This window comes from Girardinichthys multiradiatus, chromosome 13 (genome assembly GCF_021462225.1).
Source record: "Girardinichthys multiradiatus isolate DD_20200921_A chromosome 13, DD_fGirMul_XY1, whole genome shotgun sequence".
Taxonomy (NCBI): domain Eukaryota; kingdom Metazoa; phylum Chordata; class Actinopteri; order Cyprinodontiformes; family Goodeidae; genus Girardinichthys; species Girardinichthys multiradiatus.
The window spans coordinates 5,512,930-5,539,848 of record NC_061806.1 but is presented as its reverse complement, the minus strand read 5'-3'; the positions used below and the strand labels follow the sequence as shown (position 1 = coordinate 5,539,848).

The 26,919-nt window shown below is 38.5% G+C and overlaps 1 protein-coding gene across 5 annotated transcripts in view; it reads left to right on the top strand.

Annotated features, from left to right (window-relative positions):
- The window catches only part of thsd7aa (thrombospondin, type I, domain containing 7Aa), a 180,326-nt gene extending 154,512 nt beyond the window's left edge, over positions 1-25,814 (top strand). For 2 of the 5 annotated variants that reach the window (XR_007041014.1, XR_007041012.1), the window contains 7 exons: positions 3,426-3,599; positions 4,523-4,618; positions 7,899-7,981; positions 13,361-13,574; positions 16,701-16,788; positions 18,609-18,964; positions 22,731-25,814. Coding sequence is in view for 2 of the 5 variants with exons in the window: in XM_047383875.1 (XP_047239831.1) it covers positions 3,426-3,599; positions 4,523-4,618; positions 7,899-7,981; positions 13,361-13,574; positions 16,701-16,788; positions 22,731-22,818 (743 nt within the window). In the remaining 3 variants the exon portion in view is untranslated. Of the gene's footprint in view, positions 1-3,425; positions 3,600-4,522; positions 4,619-7,898; positions 7,982-13,360; positions 13,575-16,700; positions 16,789-18,608; positions 18,965-19,394; positions 20,363-22,730 lie in introns of those variants that run through there. The other 3 variants (XR_007041013.1, XM_047383875.1, XM_047383876.1) reach the window with 3 other exon arrangements.
- The last annotated feature ends 1,105 nt before the right edge of the window (positions 25,815-26,919 follow it).

Here is a 26,919-nt window from a genome sequence, read left to right as displayed (position 1 = left end):
GAGCTGAGCTCGCTGCCTTGGACTGGGCTGATCTTTGCCATGATAAAGGTTTGCTTTGCAGAAGGAAATGTTTGTGTTGTCCACATTAACTGTGCCCAGATGAAAAAAATAGGACTTGGATGTGTTTTGGTTTACTAAAGGTGAGGGTCCAAAAAATAAAAATAAAATAAAATAAACCAAGCTCTTATTAACAAGCAACAAATGGCAAAATGAGTCACAAAAAGAAGTAGCTCATAAAGTGAGGGAGAGTGGGAGAAATTGTAGCAGAATGATTGAAAAAAAATATATTTTAAGCGCTGCCTATTTTGGTACAGTGGTGCGCTACAGTGTCAACAAGGAAACGTCCAAAGTAAGATGTTTTAAAATTGATTGGTGACCTTTAGTTTATATTTTCCAGATCTAGTTATTATTTGTTTTGTTAATTTATTTTTGTGATATGTGAACACAGACTTTCAGGTTGAGGGGTGTTTGTCTACTCAGTTTGGACATATGGGTTTTTCACAAAAGTAAAGGAGTCAGTAACCTGGAAACCGGATGAGGCAAGAACTGCATGAACTAAGAATGATGAGGAGGGAGAGATAACCACCTGGTTAAATGTCCATTTCTTCTGTTGTATTAGCTTGTAAAAATAGTTGTTTACATATATAAATATATATGTATATATATGTATATATATATATATATATATATATATATATATATATATAGCCATTTTGGCATTTCATCAGTTTAAAGAAACATTAATATTTATAAGATTATATTAGGATTAACCTAGTTTCTCATCTAAGTATAACTAACTACTAAAGGGTATCTGAAACAAAAATCTTTTTTTTTATTCGTTAAATTGTATTGTTTCATTATTTTATAGGTTCTAATGTTTTAAAGGGAGGATTGTGGTTATATTATGTCTCTGTTGTAGAAAAATGAAAGACTGATTGAAGAGCAGAGAGGAGGAAAATAGAAAGACCTAGAAAAGAGTGAAAGCAGAGGAAATTGGAAGAGTTAAAGAGAGAAGAGGAAAATAGACTGTTAGTAAGAAGAGTAAAGCTAAGAGGAGGGAAAAAGAGGTATTCGAAGAGTGTTAGAAAGAAAAATGCAGAAGACATACATTATCGTTGCTATTACTTTATTTGTTTTATTACTCTTAGGAAATGCTTACAACACAGTGGATAAACACTTTCCTGATTTGAACTTGATTTTTAGTGTTTATTGACGATTAAATATTTTTAAATTAATGAAACTTAACTGTAGCAATGTTTTCATTATATCTCGATAATGTTGAATTCTTTTAATCTCTGGGCTGGAAATGTCCTTGTATTTGATTTCAGAAATCTGGTCACCTTAACCTGCCATGAACTCCCTTTTATGTCAAAACATTTTCAGAGGGCAGTTGCTGTCTAACTTACAGCCTACTTGCCTGCAGCAAGAAGGTTCTGGGTTTGACTCCCAGCCGGGGGTCTTTCTGCATGGAGTTTGCATGCTCTCCCCGTGCATGCGTGGACTCTCACCGGGTACTCTCCCATAGTCCAAAAACAGTGTTAGGTTAATTGGTCTCTCTAAATTGCCCTTAGGTGTGAATGAGTGTGTGTAAGAGTGTTTATCCTGTATGTGTCTGTGTTGCCCTGCGATGGAGTGGCTACCTGTCCAGGGTGTACACCGCCTCCCAGCCATAGACTGCTGGAAATAGGCACTGGCTCCCTGTGACCCACAATGGAAGAAGCAGTAGAAAATGTAAAATGCATTCCACTGAAACAGCACTACTTAATGTTCCCAGCAATATTATGATGTTCAGCAGATGCTCAAAAAAACATGGTCCTCTGCTCGGCTTTTGAAATAGTTAACCATAAAATCTGGCTAAACAGACTGAGGGATCTGTTTGGGATATCTGAATTTGTTCTAATGTGGGGTTTTTATTTTATTTTATATATCTGGTAGTAGTTTTAGTGTGTCTATAAACCAGATCATGGGGAGTTCCTCAGGGCTCTGTGCTCTAAACTCTGATTTCATTTTAAAATTTACAGACCCTTTTGTCGATTTGATTCAAATAAATTTAATAATTTAATTTGGGTGTGAGCTTAATTTAAGAGATTATTAATAACAATAATAACAAAACAATAACACTAGAAACTTAAAAAGAAAACACTTGAAGGGACATGAAACTGGCAAGTAGCCAAGTCTGGAGCAAAACAACTGAGGCAATGGAGCATGAGACATTGAACAGTAACAGAATATTCCTTCAGCTATGACAACCAACAGTTTAAATACTGAGGCAGAATGAGCGGAAGGCATGACAAGCAGATGAGAGTAATCAGTAGAGAATGAGTAGCAGCTGAGATCAATGAAGGGGGAGAGAGCTGAGGGAGGAGAGAGAATGGGCACAGGAGCTAAACAGAAACACTGGAAAGAATCAGAGAGATCAAAATGTTTAAGAATGATCTAGGAAATAAGTGAATAAATGAATAAGTACAAAATGGCAACATTAGGAGAATATAAATTTAAAAAATAAAGAAACTGAGACATGAAATAGAACTCAAAACACCTGACACTACCAAATTAATTGTACCTAGACTGTGAAATTCACTTCCTATATTTTTACATAGAGTTAAGACTCTGCAAAACCTATATGTGTATATATATATGTGTGTATATATATATATATATATTATGGAATAATGATGATGCGCAATTCCATAGCAGCTGAAATGCAGCAAATATAAAACTAAGAAATAGAAAGAGAAACAGTCTCATGTAAGTCAATAGAAAAAAGTTGATTTGATGTTATGCACATGAATTTGATACTTTATCTTTACTTTATCCTTTCTTTCTTGGAGCCGCAGTGGCTTAGGTGGTAGGAGTTCATCCTGTAACCGGTGGGTTGCCAGTTCGAACAGCTGCTATGTCAGTCTCAGTGGTTCTGTCCTTGACCAAGACACTTCACCCAACTTGCCTACTGATGGTGGTCGGGGGTCTCGGTGGCGCCTTTGTATGGCAGCCTTATTTCTGTCAGTGTGCCCCAGGGCTCAGGGCAGCTGTGACTACAATGTAGCTCATCACTGTCAGTGTGTGAACGTGTGTATGAATGGTTGAATGACTGATTGTAGTGGGATGTGCTTTAGGGTCTTTGGGCTGGGGACTTGACAAAGCACTATACAAGTGCAGGCCATTTACCATTTTATCCTCAGAATTGGAACCCTACATTTTGGCACTTGCTAGTTTTCTGTCCTAACAGGATATAAAATGGCAGAAAAATCTATATTGGAAACAATTTAGCCATGTTTGAAATAAACTGCATATTTTATGCTTGTGATGACTTAGAAAGACATAAACCACAATTTAAGTGTTTCTGTGCATTAATGTTAAACTGTTATGTTTTTTCTTCTTATTTGGAAATGTAAACCCTTGGTTGTTTGGTTGCCTTCTTGTAGGAGAATGCTACTTGACAGAATGGACTGTCTGGAGTCCATGTCAGTTAAGCTGTGTGAGTGGGGATGACCTGGGTTTTGGCTCAGTCCAAGTTCGATCCAGAGCTGTAGTTGCTCAGGATCCAGAAAACCTGCTTGAGTGTCCTGAACAAGAATTGGAGGCACGGCCATGTACAGGTCAGTTTCAAAGATCTTTGGTTAATACACTGCAATAGCAAAGCAAAAATGAAAACATCAGTTAAGTCAAGACGTTTTCTCTCTATTTAATATAACTCGCTGAACCATTATTGGTATTATAACAAAGTGGAAACGATTAGGAACAACAGCAATTCTGCTATAAAGAGGTAGCCACATAAAATCAGAATGTGGGGTAAAAGGATGCTGAGGCACATAATGTACAGACGTCAACAACTTTCTGTACTTAATATCTAGTAGTGAGTGGCTACAGAGCTCCAAATTTCATGTGATCTTCAGATTTGCTCAAGAACAGAACTTCCTTCTACTCAACTTTCTACGAATATGCTTGAATACAGCACTCTGCGAACAACCAGCTTCTTAAGCAGCTTCTTAAGCAGCTTCTTAAGACTTTTGTGATAGTTGATGACTGTCTTCTGGACATCTGTCCAGTCAGCAGTCTTCTCCATGACTGTGTGGCCTACTGACCCAGACTGAGAGACCATTTTGTGGTTCAGGAAACCTATGCATTTGTTTTCAGGTTAATTAGCTGATTAGGATGTGGCACCAACTGCTTTCAATATTTAGCTTTTTCACCATATTCTAATTTTATGAGGCTATTTTATGAGACTGTTTTTGGGTTTTAATTCCTCGTAAACCATAATCAAATATAGGCTTAAGATATTTCACTCATAATGAATGCACTTACATGATATATGAGTTTCACTTGAGTGACAAGAGATCTTGAACTTTTTCTTAATATTCTAATTTGAGGTGTACCTGTTTAAAGACTGGGTTGTTAGTCAAGTTCAGATGTGTGAGAAGTCAGACAAGTGGATACTTTTACAATATATTCTATACTCAGTGAATTAATATAAAATAAGCAAATTCAGATAGAATTAATTAACCAGACCATATGTCATCAGGTGGACAGTGTTTTGAATACAAGTGGAGGACTGGACCATGGAGAGGCTCATCTCGGCATGTCTGGTGCCAGCGCTCCGATGGGATGAATGTCACAGGTAAGTAATATATATCTACATTTTTTCCATATATACTGTACACATTGTGTACACTGGCTGTTCCATACTGCTGATTGGTCCCAAAAATAAACACTTAATAATTATCCATTGACCCAATGGCCGAACATTGAGTTCTGCATTGAGCTGCTGAGCCTGTTTGAAGCTTCTGTTACACTCACACAATTCTTTTTCTTTCATTAGAGCCTTCGCCCTAAGCCAGTTTCCTGTATAAATATTTATATTATGTCTGATCATGAGCATTACACCTCATAAATATTCAAAAACTCTGATAGATAACCGTGTTTTTCCATGCATAAGTTTTCTCTACATGTCTGGTTCCTTCAAAGCCATTTGCACCATTTGTGTGGAATTCTCAGCACAATAAAGCCATGGGGTAATGCAGATTTCCGAACTTAACTATGTAGCCAGACCTCTAATGGCTAGTTATTAAGTAAAGAAATGAGAAATCCTACAACCGTTTTAATGAAAAGTGGCTTAACTGTTGCAGGGGATCCTGGTGTCTATCTCTAACAGTAAATGGGCAAAAGGCAGTGTTCACCCTGGACACGGTCTCAGTCATAGGACAAACATTGAGACACAAATGTGCATCCACTTATATTAGCCCCCAAAATAGTCAAGTACATACATTCCAGTTATTCCAAGTTATCAAACAGTGCAGTCAAATTCCGCTCAGACCTCAAATCAGGGATATTCAACATGTCGGATTGTCTTGCCCCGATATCCTACCGTGTGTGGTGTTCCCCAAGGGAAAAAACAAGCCTGTTGAATGTAGCCAATCAGAAAGCGACCTTACAGAAACACGGAGGGGAATTACTCTGAACTCAACAAAAAATACAAGAATAAGTAAGAAACTGAACCTAAGAATCAGAATCAGCTTTATTGCCAAGTTCGTACATACAAACAAGGAATTTGACTCCGGTACACTTTGCTCTCTGGTTTTTGTTTTTTGCATTAAAGAATATACATATATACAATATACAAATATACATATATAAATAAAAAGGTGCATTTGCAACATCCGTATGCTGTTGTTTGGTACTCTGTTAAATGTTCATCAGAGAAACAGCCTGGGGGAAGAAACTGTCTCTGTGGCAGCTGGTTTTAGTAAACAGTGCTCTGTAGCGGCGGCTTTAAGGTAACACTCTCAACAGTTTATGTGCAGGGTGTATGGGGTCTGTAGAGATTTTAGCAGCTCTTTTCCTGACCCTAGACCTGTATAGGTCTAGGGTCAGCAGGGGGCCTGTGATCTCTTTCAGGTGCTTCAACACCAGCCGCTCAAAGGATTTCATGACCACAGACATCAGGGCTACAGGCCTGTAGTCATTTAACCCTAGGATGGTGGGTTTCTTGGGCACTGGGATGATGGTGGATCGTTTGAGGCAGGAGGGGACCTCACACTTCTCCAGTGACTTGTTGAAGATCCGGGTGAAGATCGGGGCGAGTTGATTTCCACAGGCTTTGAGGCATGATGGAGACACATTATCAGGACCTCCAGCTTTCTTTGTTTTCATGTGCTGAAAAAGCCTATTTACATCTTCCTCAGAGATCTTTAGTGCAGGCAGAGGATCTGAAGGTAGGGGGTTGTTTGCTTTATGGGAAGAATTTGTTCCTGAATGGGATGTGGATGAGATGATTTGAGGCGTCAACAGCTTCCTGTCATGTCTGCAGTAGAAGTCATTCAGACGATTAGCCAGGCGAGGATTCTGTTCAGGATGGGTGGGGGGGCTCCTGTAGGCAGTCAGGTTTCTCAGACCGGTCCATACAGCCGAAGTATCACCAGTAGAAAGGCTGTTCTTCAGCTTATCAGGAAGCTTCTAAGGAAAGAACTAATAAAAGCACCACCTGGAGAATATAAACAATCATGAGCAAACCTACAAATCACGACATTTATATTATTTTCCCCGATATTAAAATAGGTCATTTACACTTTATTGGTTTCCATTACAATAACTTCCTGTTTGTTGCCTGAACTTAAGATGAACAAAAACACATAACATACGTTGCCATGGGGTGACTGTGACAGAGAGTAGTTATCTTGTAATCAGAGAGTTGTCAGTTCCAACTTTCTGCCGCACCACATGTTGATGTGCCCCTGGGCAAGGGACTTAACCTCAATTTACCTACTCAATGGTTTATTGGTGTATAAATTTGTGCTCATTTGAGTGTGACTGGGTAAATGTGGCCTTAGTGTAAAGTGCTCTAAGGGTTCACTATATACACTCAATCTACTTGTCATTGTTTATTTAACAAAGTAAAGAAATATGAAGAATCAGTTCATGAAAATGTCTATAGGGTCTCTCTCAAGGCTTGGAAGGACCTTGTGGGCATCATACCTTCTGGGATAACAAGACCAACTGCTGAAGATACACTATAAAACAAAATCACATAAAGCATGTTCTCAATAGACCACCCAAAGCATTGTCTGGACTGACATCCATAAAGACTGATTCATAACCACGAATATTTAGTTCTTGGCCTAAGTACAGCACTATTAAGGCACATAAGACCCTCTTTAGGAGCCCAATGCATTTGAGATAACAAACACTGAAAGCCAACTCACGATTACCAACCATAGCAAATACCAAAATGATGTACCACCAAACCAAGGGCTGATGGTACATCATCTTAACTTTCTTAACCAGTTTTTATACCTAGAATGAACAATTGTCTCAGTCCAATCTGACATGAAGCATATCAAGTGACCTGGACAAAAAATCTGCTCAAAGTGCTGCATTAACTTAGTTATGTTTGTGGAATTAAGATTCAGGTGGTGAATTTGTATGGAAGGCACAAAATCTTATTGCAGAAGGCAACAACAGAACACAACAATACAGACAAAACATTGGTTTATCTGATAATTATTAAGTAAAGAACTACATATATTTCTGTTTTGATACAATAATAATGTGAAACAACCACTATATATGTGTTTTGAATATATTTCTAGATAAACATGTGTTTTCTTCTTTACTGTTGTGTGTTTGTAAAATTACAAGTAAAAAAAAAAACTAAAACACTTCTATGGGACAGGTTGCCTGCCATCAGCTGTGATACTACCAACCTTCAGATGAACACAAAGAGGGATGAAGGAAAGCACTACAAGATAGTTTAATTAATTATTATTTAATTATACCTTAATCTCATCATTTAACACATGCAATAAAAGATCATGCCCAGTTTTGCTTTATCTTTATACGCCTCAAAACCATTAATAAACCAGAGAGCATTTCAGTTTGACCTCTTGCATTTTGCTTTGCAGGTGGTTGTCTGGCACAAGCCCAGCCAATGGCGGATCGATCCTGTGACCCTCCTTGTACCAAGCCATGGTCTTTGTGCACAGAGGTTGGTGTTGGACAGAGTAATAAAAATGGTTTTTCACATGTAATTAGATCCAGTTTATTAAATAAAAATGAGATACAAATATCTCCAATTTTATGACTCCAGAATGCATCATATGCAAGACATTTAAAAAATAATACTTACAGGCATAGTACTGGACAGAGATATTTTTTGACAAACCATTCGATCCATCCAGGTAGCACGTCTCTGTAATTTCTTCGTGTCTTTACTTCAGCCTGTTTATTGACTTTATGCACACTGCTCTATGATGCTTTAAACCCAGATAAAAAAGTAGCTAAAAAGATGAATGTCCAAGTTGTAAAACCCCTAAAATAACAAACAGACAAACACATCCATGGATATATTCCAGACTCCAACAGACAGAGAAAGCCATCCTACTGTCAAGTAGCATCTGTGGACAATAAGACAGTGAACTGGTCAGTGAGCCATTGCTGAATTACTTGATCTTTTGTTTGGAAGCAGTGTAACATGTTTCTCATAATGTTTCTGAATAAAGTTAAAGTTATAACTTCAGTTGCTGACATATTTCAAACATCCAAATATATTAGTTGTGAGAAAATAGAGCAACCATGAAACAAACTATAATAAAAATGTACATATTGAGAGAAAATGTCTACTTTCCTTGTCTCATATACAGGTCCTTCTCAAAATATTAGCATATTGTGATAAAATTCATTATTTTCCATAATGTCATGATGAAAATTTAACATTCATATATTTTAGATTCATTGCACACTAAGTGAAATATTTCAGGTCTTTTATTGTCTTAATACGGATGATTTTGGCATACAGCTCATGAAAACCCAAAATTCCTATCTCACAAAATTAGCATATTTCATCCGACCAATAAAAGAAAAGTGTTTTTAATACAAAAAACGTCAACCTTCAAATAATCATGTACAGTTATGCACTCAATACTTGGTCAGGAATCCTTTGGCAGAAATGACTGCTTCAATGCGGCGTGGCATGGAGGCAATCAGCCTGTGGCACTGCTGAGGTCTTATGGAGGCCCAGGATGCTTCGATAGCGGCCTTTAGCTCATCCAGAGTGTTGGGTCTTGAGTCTCTCAACGTTCTCTTCACAATATCCCACAGATTCTCTATGGGGTTCAGGTCCGGAGAGTTGGCAGGCCAATTGAGCACAGTGATACCATGGTCAGTAAACCATTTACCAGTGGTTTTGGCACTGTGAGCAGGTGCCAGGTCGTGCTGAAAAATGAAATCTTCATCTCCATAAAGCTTTTCAGCAGATGGAAGCATGAAGTGCTCCAAAATCTCCTGATAGCTAGCTGCATTGACCCTGCCCTTGATAAAACACAGTGGACCAACACCAGCAGCTGACACGGCACCCCAGACCATCACTGACTGTGGGTACTTGACACTGGACTTCTGGCATTTTGGCATTTCCTTCTCCCCAGTCTTCCTCCAGACTCTGGCACCTTGATTTCCGAATGACATGCAGAATTTGCTTTCATCCGAAAAAAGTACTTTGGACCACTGAGCAACAGTCCAGTGCTGCTTCTCTGTAGCCCAGGTCAGGCGCTTCTGCTGCTGTTTCTGGTTCAAAAGTGGCTTGACCTGGGGAATGCGGCACCTGTAGCCCATTTCCTGCACACGCCTGTGCACGGTGGCTCTGGATGTTTCTACTCCAGACTCAGTCCACTGCTTCCGCAGGTCCCCCAAGGTCTGGAATCGGCCCTTCTCCACAATCTTCCTCAGGGTCCGGTCACCTCTTCTCGTTGTGCAGCGTTTTCTGCCACACTTTTTCCTTCCCACAGACTTCCCACTGAAGTGCCTTGATACAGCACTCTGGGAACAGCCTATTCGTTCAGAAATTTCTTTCTGTGTCTTACCTTCTTGCTTGAGGGTGTCAATAGTGGCCTTCTGGACAGCAGTCAGGTCGGCAGTCTTACCCATGATTGGGGTTTTGAGTGATGAACCAGGCTGGGAGTTTTAAAGGCCTCAGGAATCTTTTGCAGGTGTTTAGAGTTAACTCGTTGATTCAGATGATTAGGTTCATAGCTCGTTTAGAGACCCTTTTAATGATATGCTAATTTTGTGAGATAGGAATTTTGGGTTTTCATGAGCTGTATGCCAAAATCATCCGTATTAAGACAATAAAAGACCTGAAATGTTTCAGTTAGTGTGCAATAAATCTAAAATATATGAATGTTAAATTTTCATCATGACATTATGGAAAATAATGAACTTTATCACAATATGCTAATATTTTGAGAAGGACCTGTATTTCCTAAATAATTCAGTTAGTTCAAAGCAATGTCCATGTGTCTGTAAAGGTGTTAAGTTTTTTCCTAATCTGTATTGGCTGCTGTTGGTCAACTGGGTATTTAAATGCCAGGATTGAGGTAGTACATTTTATTTGCTTTACTCCATAACACATGTTCAGATGAAGGTTGTGTTTTCAATGAAAGAGATAATATACTCACAGAACCTTATCTTTTCCTCTTCTGATCAGTATATATATTTAACCATTTTTACTTATTTCTGCCTTTACTGACTCAGCCTCTGACCATTCTTGCCTTCGTTGTTTTGTTAATTTGGGATTGTGTGCATTGTTTTTGTACCATTTTCCATCATTTTGTTGTAGTTTATTACAGGTGAAAATCCTAGATTAATGTACCCACAAACACCACTCCCACATTTTCTTTCCCTTAACCTGCTAGGTTATGGATAGGCTGCATTCCTGTTGTATTTTCTACACATGAAATAACTTGTCCACTAGCATCACAGCTATCTTCCAAAAAATATTCTTTGGGATTTTTGCTATGAAGCTTCTCCAAGGATTCACCTTCTTGTCTCAAGTAAAGTAAAGTAGTTAAGAGAAAAGAGAATTAAGAGGAAGCGAAAGACAATAAAACAATTTACTAAAGAACTATAAGAACAAAAAAAATACTCTTCAATAGTGATTTAAAATGCTCCAGAGTTTGCACAGATTTAATAATAAGAGGCGGTCTATTGCAAGGTTTGGGACCTGCCACAGCAAAGGCACTGTCTCCTCTGGAAATAGGTTTAGACTTTGGAGCATGGAGTTGAGAAGCATGCTGCAGACCTGTAGTCTGATGGTGTTGTGTCTCTCTGGTTAATCCTCATGGCAGTCCTGCCCTCTGTTATCCCTCTGGGTGCGTGCCTGTGTTTGCCACTATACTTATATGAGCTGACATGATCACAGAGCACCATGTGCCTCTTAAGCCAGTAAGAGAGGCTCACGTCAGGTCCTGGCCCAGTCCTGCTGTTATACTGTTACTCTTTTAACAGGTTTGTGAAAATCTAAACAACGATGTACTTTACCTCACTGCAGAAACTGAATTAATGCTGTTTATTTAGAAAGTAGTTACATATTCTGAGAGGAGGTTGCTTGAATTAAATAACAGATGAGCTTGGTAGTCAGGATCAGTAAATGGTCTTTCTGTTTCCACACTGTCAGCTCTGTAGTGTTAAAAGCTGCTGTTTGCACAACAAGGATTTCTGAGGACGGGATTTTCTTTGGAGATTACTGGGAAGCTTGGAAACCCCTGCAGTGCAAAAGGGCAGAGCGAGGGAAGAGTAGGGCAAATTTATACCTAGCACCTTACACATTTATATCACTGTCTTTTCTGATACATAGACAGCAGGTTCACATTACTCAAAAATAAAAATCCAAAAACTAAGCTAAATATTTATGATAAAAAAGAAATTTAACAATTAACATAGTCTCTTAAAAAGCTAGACAGAAACACAAAATATGTAAAAAATATAGTCTCATTAGAATCAGACTTTTTTTAGAAATTGAATTTGTAAAACAGATTTTTTCAGTTCAGTTTGTTCAGTTATGCATGTGATTTTTTTGTTTTACTTTAAATTTGTCAGCAAAAATTTCACCTGCAAAAATGTGTCTACAAATGTACTGAACTTATATAGCACCTTTCCAGTCATACTGAGGACTCAAAGCGTTCACCCAGACGCACTCACTAACGCTCACACATTCATACACAATATGTAGGCAATTTGAGGTTAAGTGCCTTGCCCAGGGGCACATCAACATGTGGTAGCAGGAAGCTGGATTTGAAAGCACAACCCTCTTATTGCAAGATGACCGCTCTTCTCACTCAGCCACAGTCACCTCCAGTGTTGACCTTCTGGTGACTCGAGCCACAGCAATCAGCACTAGATCAAGTAGAGCTGCTTTCAGCCAATCAAATTACGCTCACTTGATCACGTGACACACCAGTGCATTGGGCAGAGGTGAGTATCTTAATAGTTAGCTGGTTAGTGGCTTAATGAAGATGAGTGAGGAGGTTTTCTGTTAAGCAGAGATGATTACAAAACACCAGGTACTAACTGACTCATCTCCATTAACTACCAGTAGTTACAGCTAAGCCCACATTTAATTATACCTCTGGTAGATTTGGGTTCAAAGTAATCTTTTGATTTTACCGACATGTTTCTTCTGAATAGAATATTTTTAATGGAAAAACAACCAATCATAAAACTTTCTAAAACCTTTAGACGTACAGGGGTTGGACAATGAAACGGAAATACCTGTCATTTTAGTGTGGGAGGTTTCATGGCTAAATTGGACCAGCCTGGTAGCCAGTCTTCATTGATTGCACATTGCACCAGTAAGAGCAGAGTGTAAAGGTTCAATTAGCAGGGTAAGAGCACAGTTTTGCTAAAAATATTGAAATGCACACAACATTATGGGTGACATACCAGAGTTCAAAAGAGGACAAATTGTTGGTGCACGTCTTGCTGGCGCATCTGTGACCAAGACTGCACCATACTAATAAATTATTGTGGTCTAAAACCAGGTGTTTCAGTTTCATTGTCCAACCCCTGTATGTTCATTTTACTCACTTTTAGGCTTCATCATATTATATGGTGATAGCAGTATAGAACTGCCATGCCTGCGGCAATTGTGGCTCAGTGGGTAAAATTGTAATCTTGCAGTTGACAGGTTGTAGGTTTAATTCCAGCCTGTTACATGTTGATGTGTCCTACCAATCTGCATATCAAGGTGCATGAAGGTGTGCTCGTTTCTGAGTGTGATTGAGTGAATCTGGTTCTAGTATAATGAACTTTGAGTGATCGATATAACTACTAAAGCGCAATTTAAAATCAGTCCATTTACCAATAACCTGTTTAAACCTCAGAAAAAACTACAGAAACTTTCTCTAGTAGCAAATGACCCACACCTACTTTTTGTTACATTGAGTTCAACTCCTGATGGTTTTATGACATTTAATGTTTTGGAGTTTATTTCCTGAACTGTTTTTTGAAAGCTATTTATGACAGCAGTCTTATGACTGTGAATGTTAGATAAATAAATTTACTATTGTAAAACCTTTACTGCTTGCTGCTTTAGGCAGGCGTGTGTGGCTGTGAAGAGGGCTACACTGAAGTGATGACATCTGATGGTGTGTTGGACCAGTGTACTGTCATCCCAGTGCTGGAGATCCCGACTGCAAGTGACAACAAAGCTGACGTCAAGACCATCCGAGCATTCAACCCCATCCAGCCTGCAGCCAGCGCACCAGGAAGAGCAGGAAGAACCTGGTTCCTACAACCGTTTGGTCCAGGTAAGATACTATGGCGGTTTGCTTCTCTACAGCTTCAAAGCAGACCTCATGCCCATTTCAGATCAAGTATCTAAGTATATTTCTGTTACCTGGTTTGGAGTGAAGGAACTTGACTGCATTGTGAAATCAGCAGGTGATGATGTACAACGTGACTGTAACAAACAGAAGAAGAAGGCACATAAAGAATTAAAGGCCATGAACGAGGAAAAATAAGAGATTTTTAGTGAGTCTTTTCTAGTTATGTAGGAGCTTGATTAACTTAAGAATCTGCTAGGTTGATTTACAGGTACATCTCAAAAAATTAGAATATTGTGTAAAAGTGCAATATTTTTTTCCAGTCATTTCTGAAAGTGAAACGGTTATTTTATAGACATTCATTCCACATAGAGTAAAATATTTCAAGCTTTTATTTCTTGTAATTTTGATGATTATGGCTTACAGGTAAGGAAAACCCAGAATTCAGTGTCTCAGAAAATTAGAATATCACATTAGACCAATCAAATAAGATGTTTTAAGCACAAATGTCAGGCTTCTGAAAATAATGCCCATTTCTATGTACTTAATACTTGGTTAGGCGTCCTCTTACATGAATTATTGCATCAAGGCATTGCGCCATGGCATAGAGGCAATCAGCCTGTGGCACTGCGTAGGTGTAATGGAAGCCCAGGTTGCTTTGATAGTTGCCTTCAGGTTATCTGCCTTGTTGAGTCTGGTGTCTCTCATCTTCCTCTTGACAACAGCCCATAGATTTTTTATGGGGTTCAGAACAGTGGAGATTACTGGCCAATCAAGAACAGGAACACCATGGTGCTTGTACCAGCTTTTGGTACCTTTGGCAGTGTGGACAGGTGCCAAGTTGGCACCACCAACACCAGCAGATAATATGGTACTCCAAACCATCACTGACTGTGGAAACGTCACACTGTACTTCAACCAACCTGGATTCAGTGCCTCTTGACTCTTCCTCTGGACTCTGGGACCTTAATTTCCAAATGAAATGCACGTTCATTCATTCAATTATCTTCTATACCGCTTCTTCCACAGTGGGTCACGGGGGAGCTGGTGCCTATCTCCAGCAGTCTACGGGCAGGAGGCAGGGTACACCATGGACAGGTCGCCACTCCATCGCAGGGCAACACAGACACATACAGGACAAACACTCTTACACACACTCATTCACACCTAAGGGCAATTTAGAGAGACCAATTAACCTAACACTGTTTTTGGACTATGGGAGGGAGCCGGAGTACCCGGTGAGAACCCACGCTTACACAGGGAGAACATGCAAACTCCATGCAGAAAGACCCCGGACCTATTTGCTGCAAGGCAACAGTGCTACCAACTGTTCCTGTTGCACCTTTACCTACCACACGTCTTCCTTCCACTCAATTTTCTGTTAAAATACTTGGATACAGAACTCTGTGAACAACCAATTTCTTCAACAATGACCTTTTGTGGCTTTTAGTTTAGTGCTTTGAGTGCCTTGTTGCTGAAAAGCGCTATATAAGTAAACTTCACTATGTGTAATGATTCTATATAATAAATGTGTCCAACTTTCTGAGAGGACTGCCAAAACATATTGAACTTTTACACAATATTCTAAATTTTTGAGGTGTGCCTGTATATGTTCAATTCCTAGAACTGATAGGTGGTGTACTTTCTTTTGTACTATAACAGAAGAGACATGTTTTATTTGTTGTGCACATACTTACTCCATAAACTTTTCAAAGATTGCCAAACTTGATAAAAGGTAATAAATAGCACTGAATTCTGTACTTTTGTATTACACATATTTCTCAGGGTCCACCATTACTGAAGCCTGTATACCTCAGAGTTAGCACTCCACTGCCCCCTCCAGCTCAGACACTGAACTACAATGGCATAAAGTAAATGTAAATCACTAGATTGCTGCAAAGTCAACACCAGTGACTATCCACTATCGCTACATGATCATCTAGGAGAAGTGAATGCTACAAGTCATTGACTCGATGCAATCTGCTGGGTTTCCTTAGATAGAAAAACGTATTAACCAATTTGAATAAATACCTGAATTTGACTGCACTGTTTGATAGTTAGGATTAATTGAAATGTATGAACCTGACTTGAAGTCTGAATAATTTGATTGAATTGGCCCATTTTAAAGTTACCCACCTTTCACACAATGCAACAGGAAACAACACTCTCCAGTTATTCTTACCTCTGCCTTCCTCCCTCTCTGTTGGATGGAGTAAGGGGGAGTCAGGTTTAGCCTCAACCGGCTCAGTTATGGTTGAGATGCAAACACACCTTCCATTTCTGCTACCTGTGCGACCCCTTCTCTTTACCAATGGTTATAATCAGTCTGACAGAGAGAGGTACCCCCAATCCTTGTGGTTCTTAGTATAGCAATGGCCACCAGTGGGCTCTAGATGGACAAACTTTATTCAATTCAATTCAATTCAATTTTATTTATATAGCGCCAATTCACAACACATGTTGTCTCAAGGCACTTCACAAAGGGTTTGGAATGGTATAGGGTTGTTGGGGTGATTAGATTAAACTACTGAGTGTTAGAGTTTGGCCATTTTAGAATGGGCTATGTGTAGGGGTACTAAGTGAAATACACTGATAAAGTGTGTCCATGTAGAGCCCACTGGTGGCCATTGTTATACTAAAAACCACAAGGATTGGGGGTTATCAGTTTATTATTTTACTTAGTACCCCTACACATAGCCCATTCTAAAATGACCAAACTCTAACACTCAGTAGTTTATTCTAACCTCCCCAACAACCCTATACCATTCCAAACCCTTTGTGAAGTGCCTTGAGACGACATGTGTTGTGAATAAAACTGAATTGAATTGAATAGTAATCTAATGTTGGCCCAATACGAAACATTTGCAGTTGACATACATGTGACTTTTTTGATATTTAGCATTAATTCTTTATTATTTTTAAGTTAAAGATTAAATGCAGCGTCTGTCTTTTTTTAAAATGTGAATAGTTTTTTTGACACAGGATTAAAACTGCTGTTTTGGTTCAGTGGACATGTTTATTGTACACACATAGCAAGAAAGAATGTCTTGTAGACAGCAGTCCTGTAAATGAATGCACATAATGTGAGTGTGTGTGTATGACTCTGTGCAGATGGGACACTGAAGACCTGGGTGTATGGAGTTGCAGCAGGAGTGTTTGTTTTACTCGTCTTCATCATCTCGATGACATATTTAGCCTGGTAATGTACAAAATTCTTCACAATTATAGTTTCTCCGTCATAATGTTTTCATGACTTGTGCTGCCATTTATCAACATTTAGTGATGTGATGGAGGTGACCGTAAGGAAGATGTTCATGAGCAAAATAAGAGACATCTGTGGCTTTGATAATGTGTGTGTGTGTATATATATATATATAGTCAGTCAGTCAGTCAGTAATTTTCTACCGCTTATTCCATAGTGGGTCGCGGGGGAGCTGGTGCCTATCTCCAGCAGTCTATGGGCGAGAGGCAGGGTACACCCTGGACAGGCTATATATATATATATATATATATATATATATATATATATAAATACAAACTTAAACTCATTCATTATGACCCCTCCACAGGTGCAATAGTTAAGAAAACTTATTTCTCGTTTTATCTGGGTATACAGAAAGCAGGGACATGAGTTTGATGCAGTACACACTGATGGCTGCGCAATTCTGCTTACATAATTTTCCGTTTTTTGAAAATGTATTGAGGTATTTCTATTCTTCGAAACCAGCGTGAGTTCTACAGTCTATGGGTTTAGATTGGATTAAAGTAATGGTTCCTCAACCTCCTGATTTAAAATAACAGTGGAGAGTTTCAGCATAGTCTGTCTCTGACTGAATATGCAAACACTGTTAATAAGCCAGCTAAAGTAACACAAACGACCACACTAAACAGCAGTTTAGTTTTAGTTTTTTATTTATAAATAAACTAACACACAACGAATGTCATCTCAAGGCACTTAACAAAAAACTCTTTAGGTTTTATCTGTTGTAATAATACATTTTACCAGGGTTGCTGCACAGTTTTAACAATCATGGAAAAGTAGGACACTTGTTTTCAGTACTTTATAGGCCTAAAAATACAGAACCTCAGTCTGGAAAAGCATTCGTGTTTTCTAGACTTTGCCCTGTGCAATAATGTAAAGCATAAAAAACTAAATTTTTAAAAAGAAATTACTCAAAACATTGTTTCTGCCACATAAATCCCTAAATTTAGTGTTTTCACCATCTGTCCTTAATTTCGTATGGTAATCACAGACAGGCTATTTTTGATAGATAAGAGAACCTATAACAAAAAGTGGTTATTAATCATTCAGCCCGTATGTGGTTGAATGATTCAGGCGTTTAAACTGAATGAAATACGATCCAATGCCCAGAGAACTTCAGAACGCCTGGTGAAATATTAACAGCACTTAAATCGATTATAACAAATCTGGCTGCTGGGCAACAAATTAGAAAGAATGCAGGATGACTTCAGACTACAGAACAGTACTCAATTTAAAACAGAATAATACCAAAATGGGATTTATAAATTATATTATAATATATTGTATAAAAGTACAAAGAAGAACAGTCTTGACAGGTTACAAAGTGATTTTTTCATTTGTCATTGTTGGTGTTTCCCACTATCCATCTGTAGTTTGTCATGTGATTTTTACATCATGTTTATTATAATACAGAGTGATGACCACAATAAATTTTACATTTTAACTGTAGAAATTGCACATAAATTGAAAAAAAAAGCGTGTTAAACTATTATTTCACTCTTTAAGAAAATCTTAAGAGCCGCCAAGTGGTGTTTCACCTCAGGCACCAACTTTAAGAATCAACTAGTTAAAAGCATTAATCTGACAAACTAAATGGCCGTTTGATGCCTTATAGAAAGACGATTGACAGAATTAAACTCCATCACATCACTGCTCATGTTCATTCAATCATTTTATTTTTATTTTAAATTTCTCATCATTTGTCCCTTTTGTTTCTTATTCTTTTTTCTGTGCCTCCACTCTAACACTGTGTTCAGTTATTGTGGTCGTTGCCTATGCCGCAAGTTGAGGTCTGATTCCCCTTCAGATGGGGCTTACTGGATGGAACCGAGCACCTACACTGTGCCTTACACCTGTCCTGCCTGCCAGAAACTAGAACAAGATGAGTTTAATCGGCAGAGCCAGCTCCAACAGGAGCCACAGCATCAGTGTGCTGCACCGTTCCAGCAGCCTTCATCTTCACAGCACCATTTACAGCCACCAGCTCACTTTGAAACTCTTATTACTTAGTCAGGGCCTCGTCCACTCCCTGTTCCATCACTGCACAAGCAAGCAGTATGTGCCTTAAGACAGAACACCATTTATCTCCCAGTGGATCACATCCTGTGGTGAGGTGAGCTGGACAGCACTGGCTACACACTGCAACTGACCACAAGGTCTTAGTGCAAACATGATGCTTTCGCCACATTACCTCCACAGGCTATTTAATGATATAAGATTTATTCCAGAAACAACACTTCGCTATAAATCAACCCAGAACAAAGTTCCTTACTTATTGTAGCAGGTTTATAAGGAAATAAAACCTTTAGCACCGCAAAGCAGCTGTTTGTGAACTCAGAACATTAATTACAAGTCATTGCTTTAATAATAATAATAATAATAATAATAGGGTTTTTATTAAAGTACCTAAAACGTATTTGAGCTGAACACTTCTCAGGTTATAGTTAGTGTTATTGTCGCCCCATCTAGTGGTCATCTATTTACATTTCATACCCATTTTCTTTATGTCAGCATTATTGAATTTGAGTGTGCTTCATTTGCAGTTTACACCACCCCTTCCTACCATTAAGCATGACCTCACTACTGCACAAGTAAATAGGCAAGCAGAATACTTCAAGTTTTTTTATCTGTTCTATGTAGAACTAAAAATATACTTATTTATATCCTTGGATGTCCAAAAACGTACTTGGCAATAAAGCTTTTCTGATTCTGATTTTATATGAAACCTTTCCTAGCTTTGATGTAATATTTACATACACCACATAAAAAGACTAAACCCATATTTTCTTATTGTCTGACCTTAAATTAGACTAAAATTTTGCTGTTTTAAGTCAGTTAGGATTACCAAAATTATTTCTATTTGTTAAATGTCAGAATACTGAAAAATAAATTTTCCTTTTTAATTTGTTTTTCCTTTTTTTGTGTTCAGAAGATTACATACATTCCTTCGGTTTGTGTTTTCTTAAACCAGCTTCTCGGAATAGTTTGCTGGAATTTTGGCCCATTCCTATTGATTGAACTGTAACTGAGTCGGGTTCTCAGGCCACCTTACTTGTACACACTTTTCAGATTTTTTTTTTTTTTTCATGGGATTAAGGTCAGATGGTATGCTTAGGGTCATTTCCATTTTAGATCCATTTGTGTCCAAGTTTTCACTTGCCGGCTGCCTTAAGATGTTGCTGCAATATTTCTACATAATGTTCTTTCCTCATGATGCCATTTTTTTTGGTGAAGTGCACCAGTCACTGCTGCAGCCAAACACCCACACAACATGAGGCTGCCACCCCCATACATACAAGTTAGGATGGGGCTCTCAGGTTTTCCTACAGATGTAATGCTGGGGACTATGGCCAAACACATACATTTTGTTTAATCAGACAACAGGATAGGCCTCCAGAAATTTAAAGCTTTTAATCTTAGGTTGATGCACACTTTCACATTAAACATCTTCATCGCTGGCGGGCTCGTTTGGACCAGGTAGGCCCCTCTTTTGTACGTAGCCCCCTGTCTGGATGGGGATGGGGGTCATTGGGGGCTGGGGTCGGAGCGGGGGGTCAGGGTCTGGGCCTGGGTTTCTCGTGTTCAGTCGGTACTAGTCTGGGTTGTTGCCGGAACAGTCTGCCTGTCTCCACCCCAGAAGGAAGGGGACCACCTCCTGGGTCCAGGGCCTGGTTGGCCCTCTGGGCTATCAGTACCTGGACCTGGGAGTACGGAGTATGTATGGGGAGCGTGATTGAGTGTATGACATCCATTGTTGTGTGTCTTTACGTTGGGTGCATGGGTGTGAGAGTTTTTAGGTGTGCTGCATGAGGGTGGGAATGTGTGATTGTGACTGTGTGTGTCTGTTGTTGTGTCAGGTTGGGTCTTGGGTTGATCCCTCTTCTGGATCAGTTTAGGTCACCCATCAAATGTGGGCCCTATGTCATGATTTGGGGTTGTTTGGTTTTTGGTTTCGGGTTTTTTCCTTATGTTTTTCACTGTTCAAGTTTTGAATCATGTTTCTGTTTATTTTCCTGGTCATGCTTTTGTTTTGTCGTCTTGTTCATGTTTTGTCAAGTTTGGTTTTCGGATCTGGTTATGCTTTTGCTTCGTGTTTTTCTAGTTTGTGTTCAAGAGTCTCTGTTTTGCTCCAGTCACGTTTTGTTCTGTTAATTAAGTTTATTCAGTTCACCTGCTTAAACAGTTAATCTGTCTCCTTGCTCCAACTGGTTTTGACGCCATATATTCACACCTGTTCTGTTAGTCTTCGCGGAAACATCTCTCATGCTCATGTCTAGTTCTCTAACCAAGTCTTGTTTTTTTGATCATGCCATGCCTGTCATGCCTGCCCATTTGTTTTGTTCCTGCCTCCTGCTGAGTGTGAGTTTTTGTAATTAAACCTTTTCTTCACTTACCATCACGCTGCCTGCTTGTCTGCATTCTGGGGTCCAATATCAAGTAAACCGTGACACCGATTTCCTCCCTGGCATACTCCCAGTGAGTGGCTGGTGTCTCTGCCTGGTAGTGTATTGGTGGTTCTCGGTGCTTTGGTGTGTGCTGGCTTATTTCCGGTGGTTGCTTTCCAAAGCCTGGGCAGCCTGGCTCTGTTGGGCCTCTGCTTCGGGAGCGATGTGCCCTGGGATCTCGGGTCTCTGGGTCACGCTTTAATTTCAAAATCCTGGTTCTGACTTTTAGAGCTCTCCATGGTCAGGCTCCCCGATACATTAGAGCCCTGTTGTGTCCGTATATCCCTTCTCGAAGGCTAAGGTCATTGGATCAGAATCTTCTTAAGGTCCCTTACACCCGTTTTAAGACTAGAGGAGATCGTTCCTTCCAGGCCGTTGCGCCAAAGCTTTGGAACGATCTCTCACTCTCGTTACGTTCTCTTGATTCTGTGGAAGTTTTTAAGAGCAAACTTAAAACCTATCTTTTTTGCAAATCTTTTGAACAGTTCCAGTGCGTTGGATGTAGTTATGCTACTATAGGCTTGTGACTATTATATTTACCACTACCCTCATAGTGATGGTTTTTATTAAATTTTTTGTGCCTTTATTGTTTTATCTTAATGTATAATTGTGCACTTCTGTAAAGCACCTTGTGACATTTAATGTCTGTGAAAGGCGCTATATAAATAAACTTTTACTTACTTACTTACTTACATTGCCTGGACCTGGACATATACGTATCAAGCATTACGGTGTTAGCCGTAATGCTCCACTTGTGAATGTAAATCTCTTGGGTTTCTTGGGCACTGAGTGCTACACTGCCAGACAGGACACGGTAAAAAAAAAAAAAATTATCTGGTCCACAGAAACAGTAGGATGACTCAAGATTCCCATGTGGTTTATACTTGTGTATAATTGTTTGACCAGGTGGTACCTTCAGGTACCTGGAAGTTGTACAAAAAGGAAGAAATGGGTGTGAGTTTTTGCCTCAAAATACATCCACAGGTATGCCTTCATTTAACTTAAATGTTGCAAATTAACCTATCAAACACTAACAAAACTCTTCCAAAACTGTTTAAAGGCAAAGTAATCTTAGTTTATGTAAACTTGATATTGGTTTTTTAAAAATCTCTGAAAAATCTCTGTCATTATTTTGGCATATAGCCAATAGAAATAATTTCTGTAATAGTAACTGACTAAAAACAGAAATATCTTTGTCTAATTTCGAGACATAATAAAGGCTATGTTTCTTTTTATAGCGTGTATGTACAGTGTATGTAAATATCTGGTTTCACCTAAACATCAAACATCAAGCAAATTAGCATAATATAAAAATATTAAATCTTGGGCCTTTGGTGAGCTATGAGTTTTTTATAGGGAGGGGTAAAGCAAGCCTAATATTGCTGGGTTGTGATCAGAGTGTGAAAATAATTTTGTTGTTCGTCCAATCTGCAGCAAAAAGCCAAAGAAGCCACAGCGACGGCAGATGAACAACAGACTGAAGCCTCTGACTCTGGCCTATGATGGAGACGCCGACATGTAGAAGTCTTCCTCTTCACAGAAGCACTGTACAAAGTTCTGTCCTTGCTCGGGACGCAAGGTTGCTGTTAATACCTATTAATGTCAGGGTCACTACTGGGCATTGGTCAGCAAATATAAGTTTCTGACAGAAAAAGAAACCTCTGAACTCAAGACATTTAAAGTCCATGTTTATTAGCAGCCTTGTGTTCCTGTTTTCCATTCTTAAGTTTTAAATGTGTACATTGTTTTGAAACAGCCTTCATGACTTCTCTTTCTTCCTCTGGAAGTCTGCCTTTGCTTTATTGACATTTACTACCACCAACTGCATTCAAACCATATTCAGTGGAGAGGGGGAAGCAAGAAGAGATTTTGCTGTAAAAGCACAAATATTCATTCATTAGTTGTTCATTTTGTAACAGCTTTGTTGCATGGTATTACATCCACTTCTTGATCCTGGTTCTTCAAAGAACATTCAGTCATTACTGGATGGGTGCAGCTGAAAAGGGAAAATTTCACCAAAAAAGGAAAAGTGAGCTTAAAGGATCCTCGAGCTGCCAACATTCTGCCTGCCTCTCCGTTCTTATTTCCAGGCATAATTTTGCACTATATTAGTGCAGCATGAAATGTATGTCTTGCTTTGCCATATGAAAACTGCCTCTCTCAATACAAGATGATGTATAACTCTTGTGCTAGAAATGTAAAAAACGACCTTTTGCTAACAGAACTTAACAATGTTTGATAATTTTTGTATTACCTCTTGTATGTTGAATTTTGTAAATAGATGTTTTCTGAGATTTCATCGTTGGCTTTCTAACATGCATTTTACTGCTCTATGTCCACATTTCTGCTGGAACTTTTGTTTGATCTGTAAACTGTAACTCAACAGGATTTTCTGACCATTTTAGGAAACTGAAGTTACATCGTTGTTATACACTGACCCACATACAGCTGAAACCACCTCATGCATTGTAAGAAAAAATAGAGGACAACATTATCATTATATAAACTTCTGATCAAACTCCAAAGACAAACAAAAAAAAACATTGGGTTTTTGTGCTGCTGGTTTGTAACTATGTTAGCTGGCTAACATGCGTAAAGAAGAAACAGGAGCAAGAGACAAATCAGACATTTATTGAACATGCAGCAAGTTGGCTTATTCAAAATTTCTATCAGCATTCTTGACATGTTTTCTGTAGGCTGGTTTGAACCTACACCCAGTTTTGCAAACGTTTCTTGCCATCCATCCCTGATATTTTTTGTGGGTTTCAATTAGGAGAATGTGCAGGATTATCCAAACAAGGACAAAGTCCTTTGTAGGATGGTAAATGGACTTAACTTAGGTACTGAATTTTTTTGTCATGCTTTCCATTCAAATCACCTTTACACTGTATTCACCCAGCTGTAATAAGAAGGTGGAATCAAACTCCCAAGTTTCCAATTGCAAATTGACTTCTCCCACTTCTTCCCACTGAGCCACAGCCAACCTAGATGGGCATGGTGAACTGCACTTCTGAAGAAAATAACTGCAGTGGGATCTCCTTGTTATACCAGTGACATTGGAAACCATCACCTTTTTTTCTCATTAGACAATAATAAAAAAATCAGTTTTTCAATGTGCTGACAAGTCCCAGAAGGCAAGTTTGTGATATGGCCTTTGAAGGCTCTTATTTTGTTCTTTAAGGCCATCTTTTAGAAGCCACTCTTACAGCAATTGGACCACAGTCAGTATTAGTAAGGACCTGAATTTGGGTCAAGAATTAACTTGTGTCTTCACAGACACAAGCTTCACAGAAGCATCCAGCTCAGCTAGGGTGAAATTTTTTGGGGTCTACCTCTTTTTGTCCTGTAACCCTCAGGATTCGTCTAATTCTGCTCAACATTTCTGCCACATTCAATGATGGAGAACATATTGTGCCTTTCCCATCGGGGAGGCTTGACAGAATAAATGCCTGACAGAAAGTTACCTGAAAGTGAGTTTTCCATTATTTGCCCGCTCTATTTTGTCTTTTGCTCCTGTTTCTGCTTTTGCCATATTGAAATCTCTTTTTTTACAAAATGGTTTTGATCCACCAGTATGAAATGCAAATACTTCTAAATTATTCCCCAGTTTTAAAGTTTTAATCAGGACAGCATTTCAGTTCACATGTTGTTTCTTTTTAATGGAAATCTATAGTTTACATTCAATTAGATTTGTTTTTGTCATTTAAAGAGTGCATTTCCTTACTGAGTTTACAACAATCCATATCCCCACACAACCATCAGTTTTCCAGTTGTACACCTTGTACAGTATAACTAAACATCTAAACATTTGAAATGCAAACTTTTTCATTAGTCTGTCAAAGTTACTGCATTTAGCACAGAGCTTTGTATGAAAAGAAAGACCTTGCAGTTTGCAGTAGTACTGATAGATGACTGAAGCCCAGATACAAGTGTCTAAAAAGGTTGAAAGACTGGATTTTATTGAAGGGTTATTATTGTGATTACAGAGCCCAGTCATTCTAAATGAAGCTTGTTATTGATTAAATTTTACTCTAACAAAGACAATGTACCATAAACGATGCCTTTGCTTGAAGGTGGTATTGTAATATTAAATATGTCCAAAATTAGTTTTAGAAATCAAAACTTTGCATTACTGTTGGTCTTACCCAGATAGTTCAGCATCCCAAGATGAATCAGTTAATATTTATTTGATGTAACAAGTCATTTTAAGGCCATAGAAAGGCATTTTAATGTTCTGTGAAATTTGTTGATGGAATGTTTAATTTATTTTTTCTCAGCATATAATTTGTAAATAGTAATTTTATTTTGTATTTATTTATTGGTAATGTACCATAATGTTACTTTTTTACTGCACAACATGTTTCACAAAAAGACAAATGAAAGAAAAAACCAGGAGGAGTGAATGAGGTTGAAAAAATGAAAAGCTACCTTGTAAAAAAGTTGGTTATGAACTTGTTTCTTTCCTACTGTTTCTTTATATGTATTTGATTAACTGCTGATAATAAACAATGAAAAATGTTCTGTTTTAGCTGAAGCAAGTTCAATCAAATATAATTTACTTTTACCTACTTTTACTGATTTTGACAAGGACACCTATTAGGTGGATGTCTTATTATAGCCCATAAGTGTATTACCTCTTCAGATTCATTTACTGAACAATCAGGAGAGCTAACAATCAGGCAGTAAAGATGTTAGATAATGAAGCACAGTACAGTTTAGACCATTTACAATATAGTCTAATTCAATCCATCAATAATAGATTAATAAACCCACTCTTGACCTCTCTCTTCTTGCTAATTACAGGCCAACTTCTAAACTGTCATTTCTTTCAGAAATCCTTGAGAAGCTAGTCTACAATCAATTAATTGCATAATTAAAGGAACAGATAATTTTAGAGGTTTTACAGTCTGGCTTTTAAATCATTACACAGTACAAAATCAGCCCTTTCAAGTTCTTAAAGATATATTTTTAGCAACTAACATTGGTGACTGTTGTCCCCATGCTTTTACAGTTATCGGTTGCTTTTTTGACACAGTGGACCATAGGATCTTACTATCCTCGTTTTGAACGGGGGGGTCATCAGCTGTAAACCAGCTGTACATCAGCTGTACAGCTCTAGACTGATTAAGGTCCTATTCAGCTGAGTGTACTTGGTGACCATGTGTCTTCCTCTGATCCTCTCTTGTACGGGGTCTCGTACGGCTCAGTTTTACGCTCTACCTGGCTTCTCTTGGCTCTATCCAAGAGGAAGAGATTAGGAGCTTGCTGTTGGCTCTGTCCTTTTGGCAGGACATACTAGATATACAGTATGTTCCAGTATAACTCCAACTCTCTAAGAACTCTGTTTTCAAGTCAGGATGACATAAAAGCCTGGATGCCTGTGAATGTTTTAAATCTCAGTGAGAAAAATCTCCACTGAGACCCCCATGTAGATGTTGACTCCTTGACTCAGTACATCAGGCCAACTGTTAGTAAAGTAGAGGTCAACATGGATCCTGAACTAAAGTTATAAAATTACATCAGAGCTTTTGTTAAATCCCTTTTTCTACTTGGCTGCCTGTACATTTTAGGATTCATTTTAAAAGTCTCTTAATTACTTTTAAAGCTCTTAATGACCTTGCCC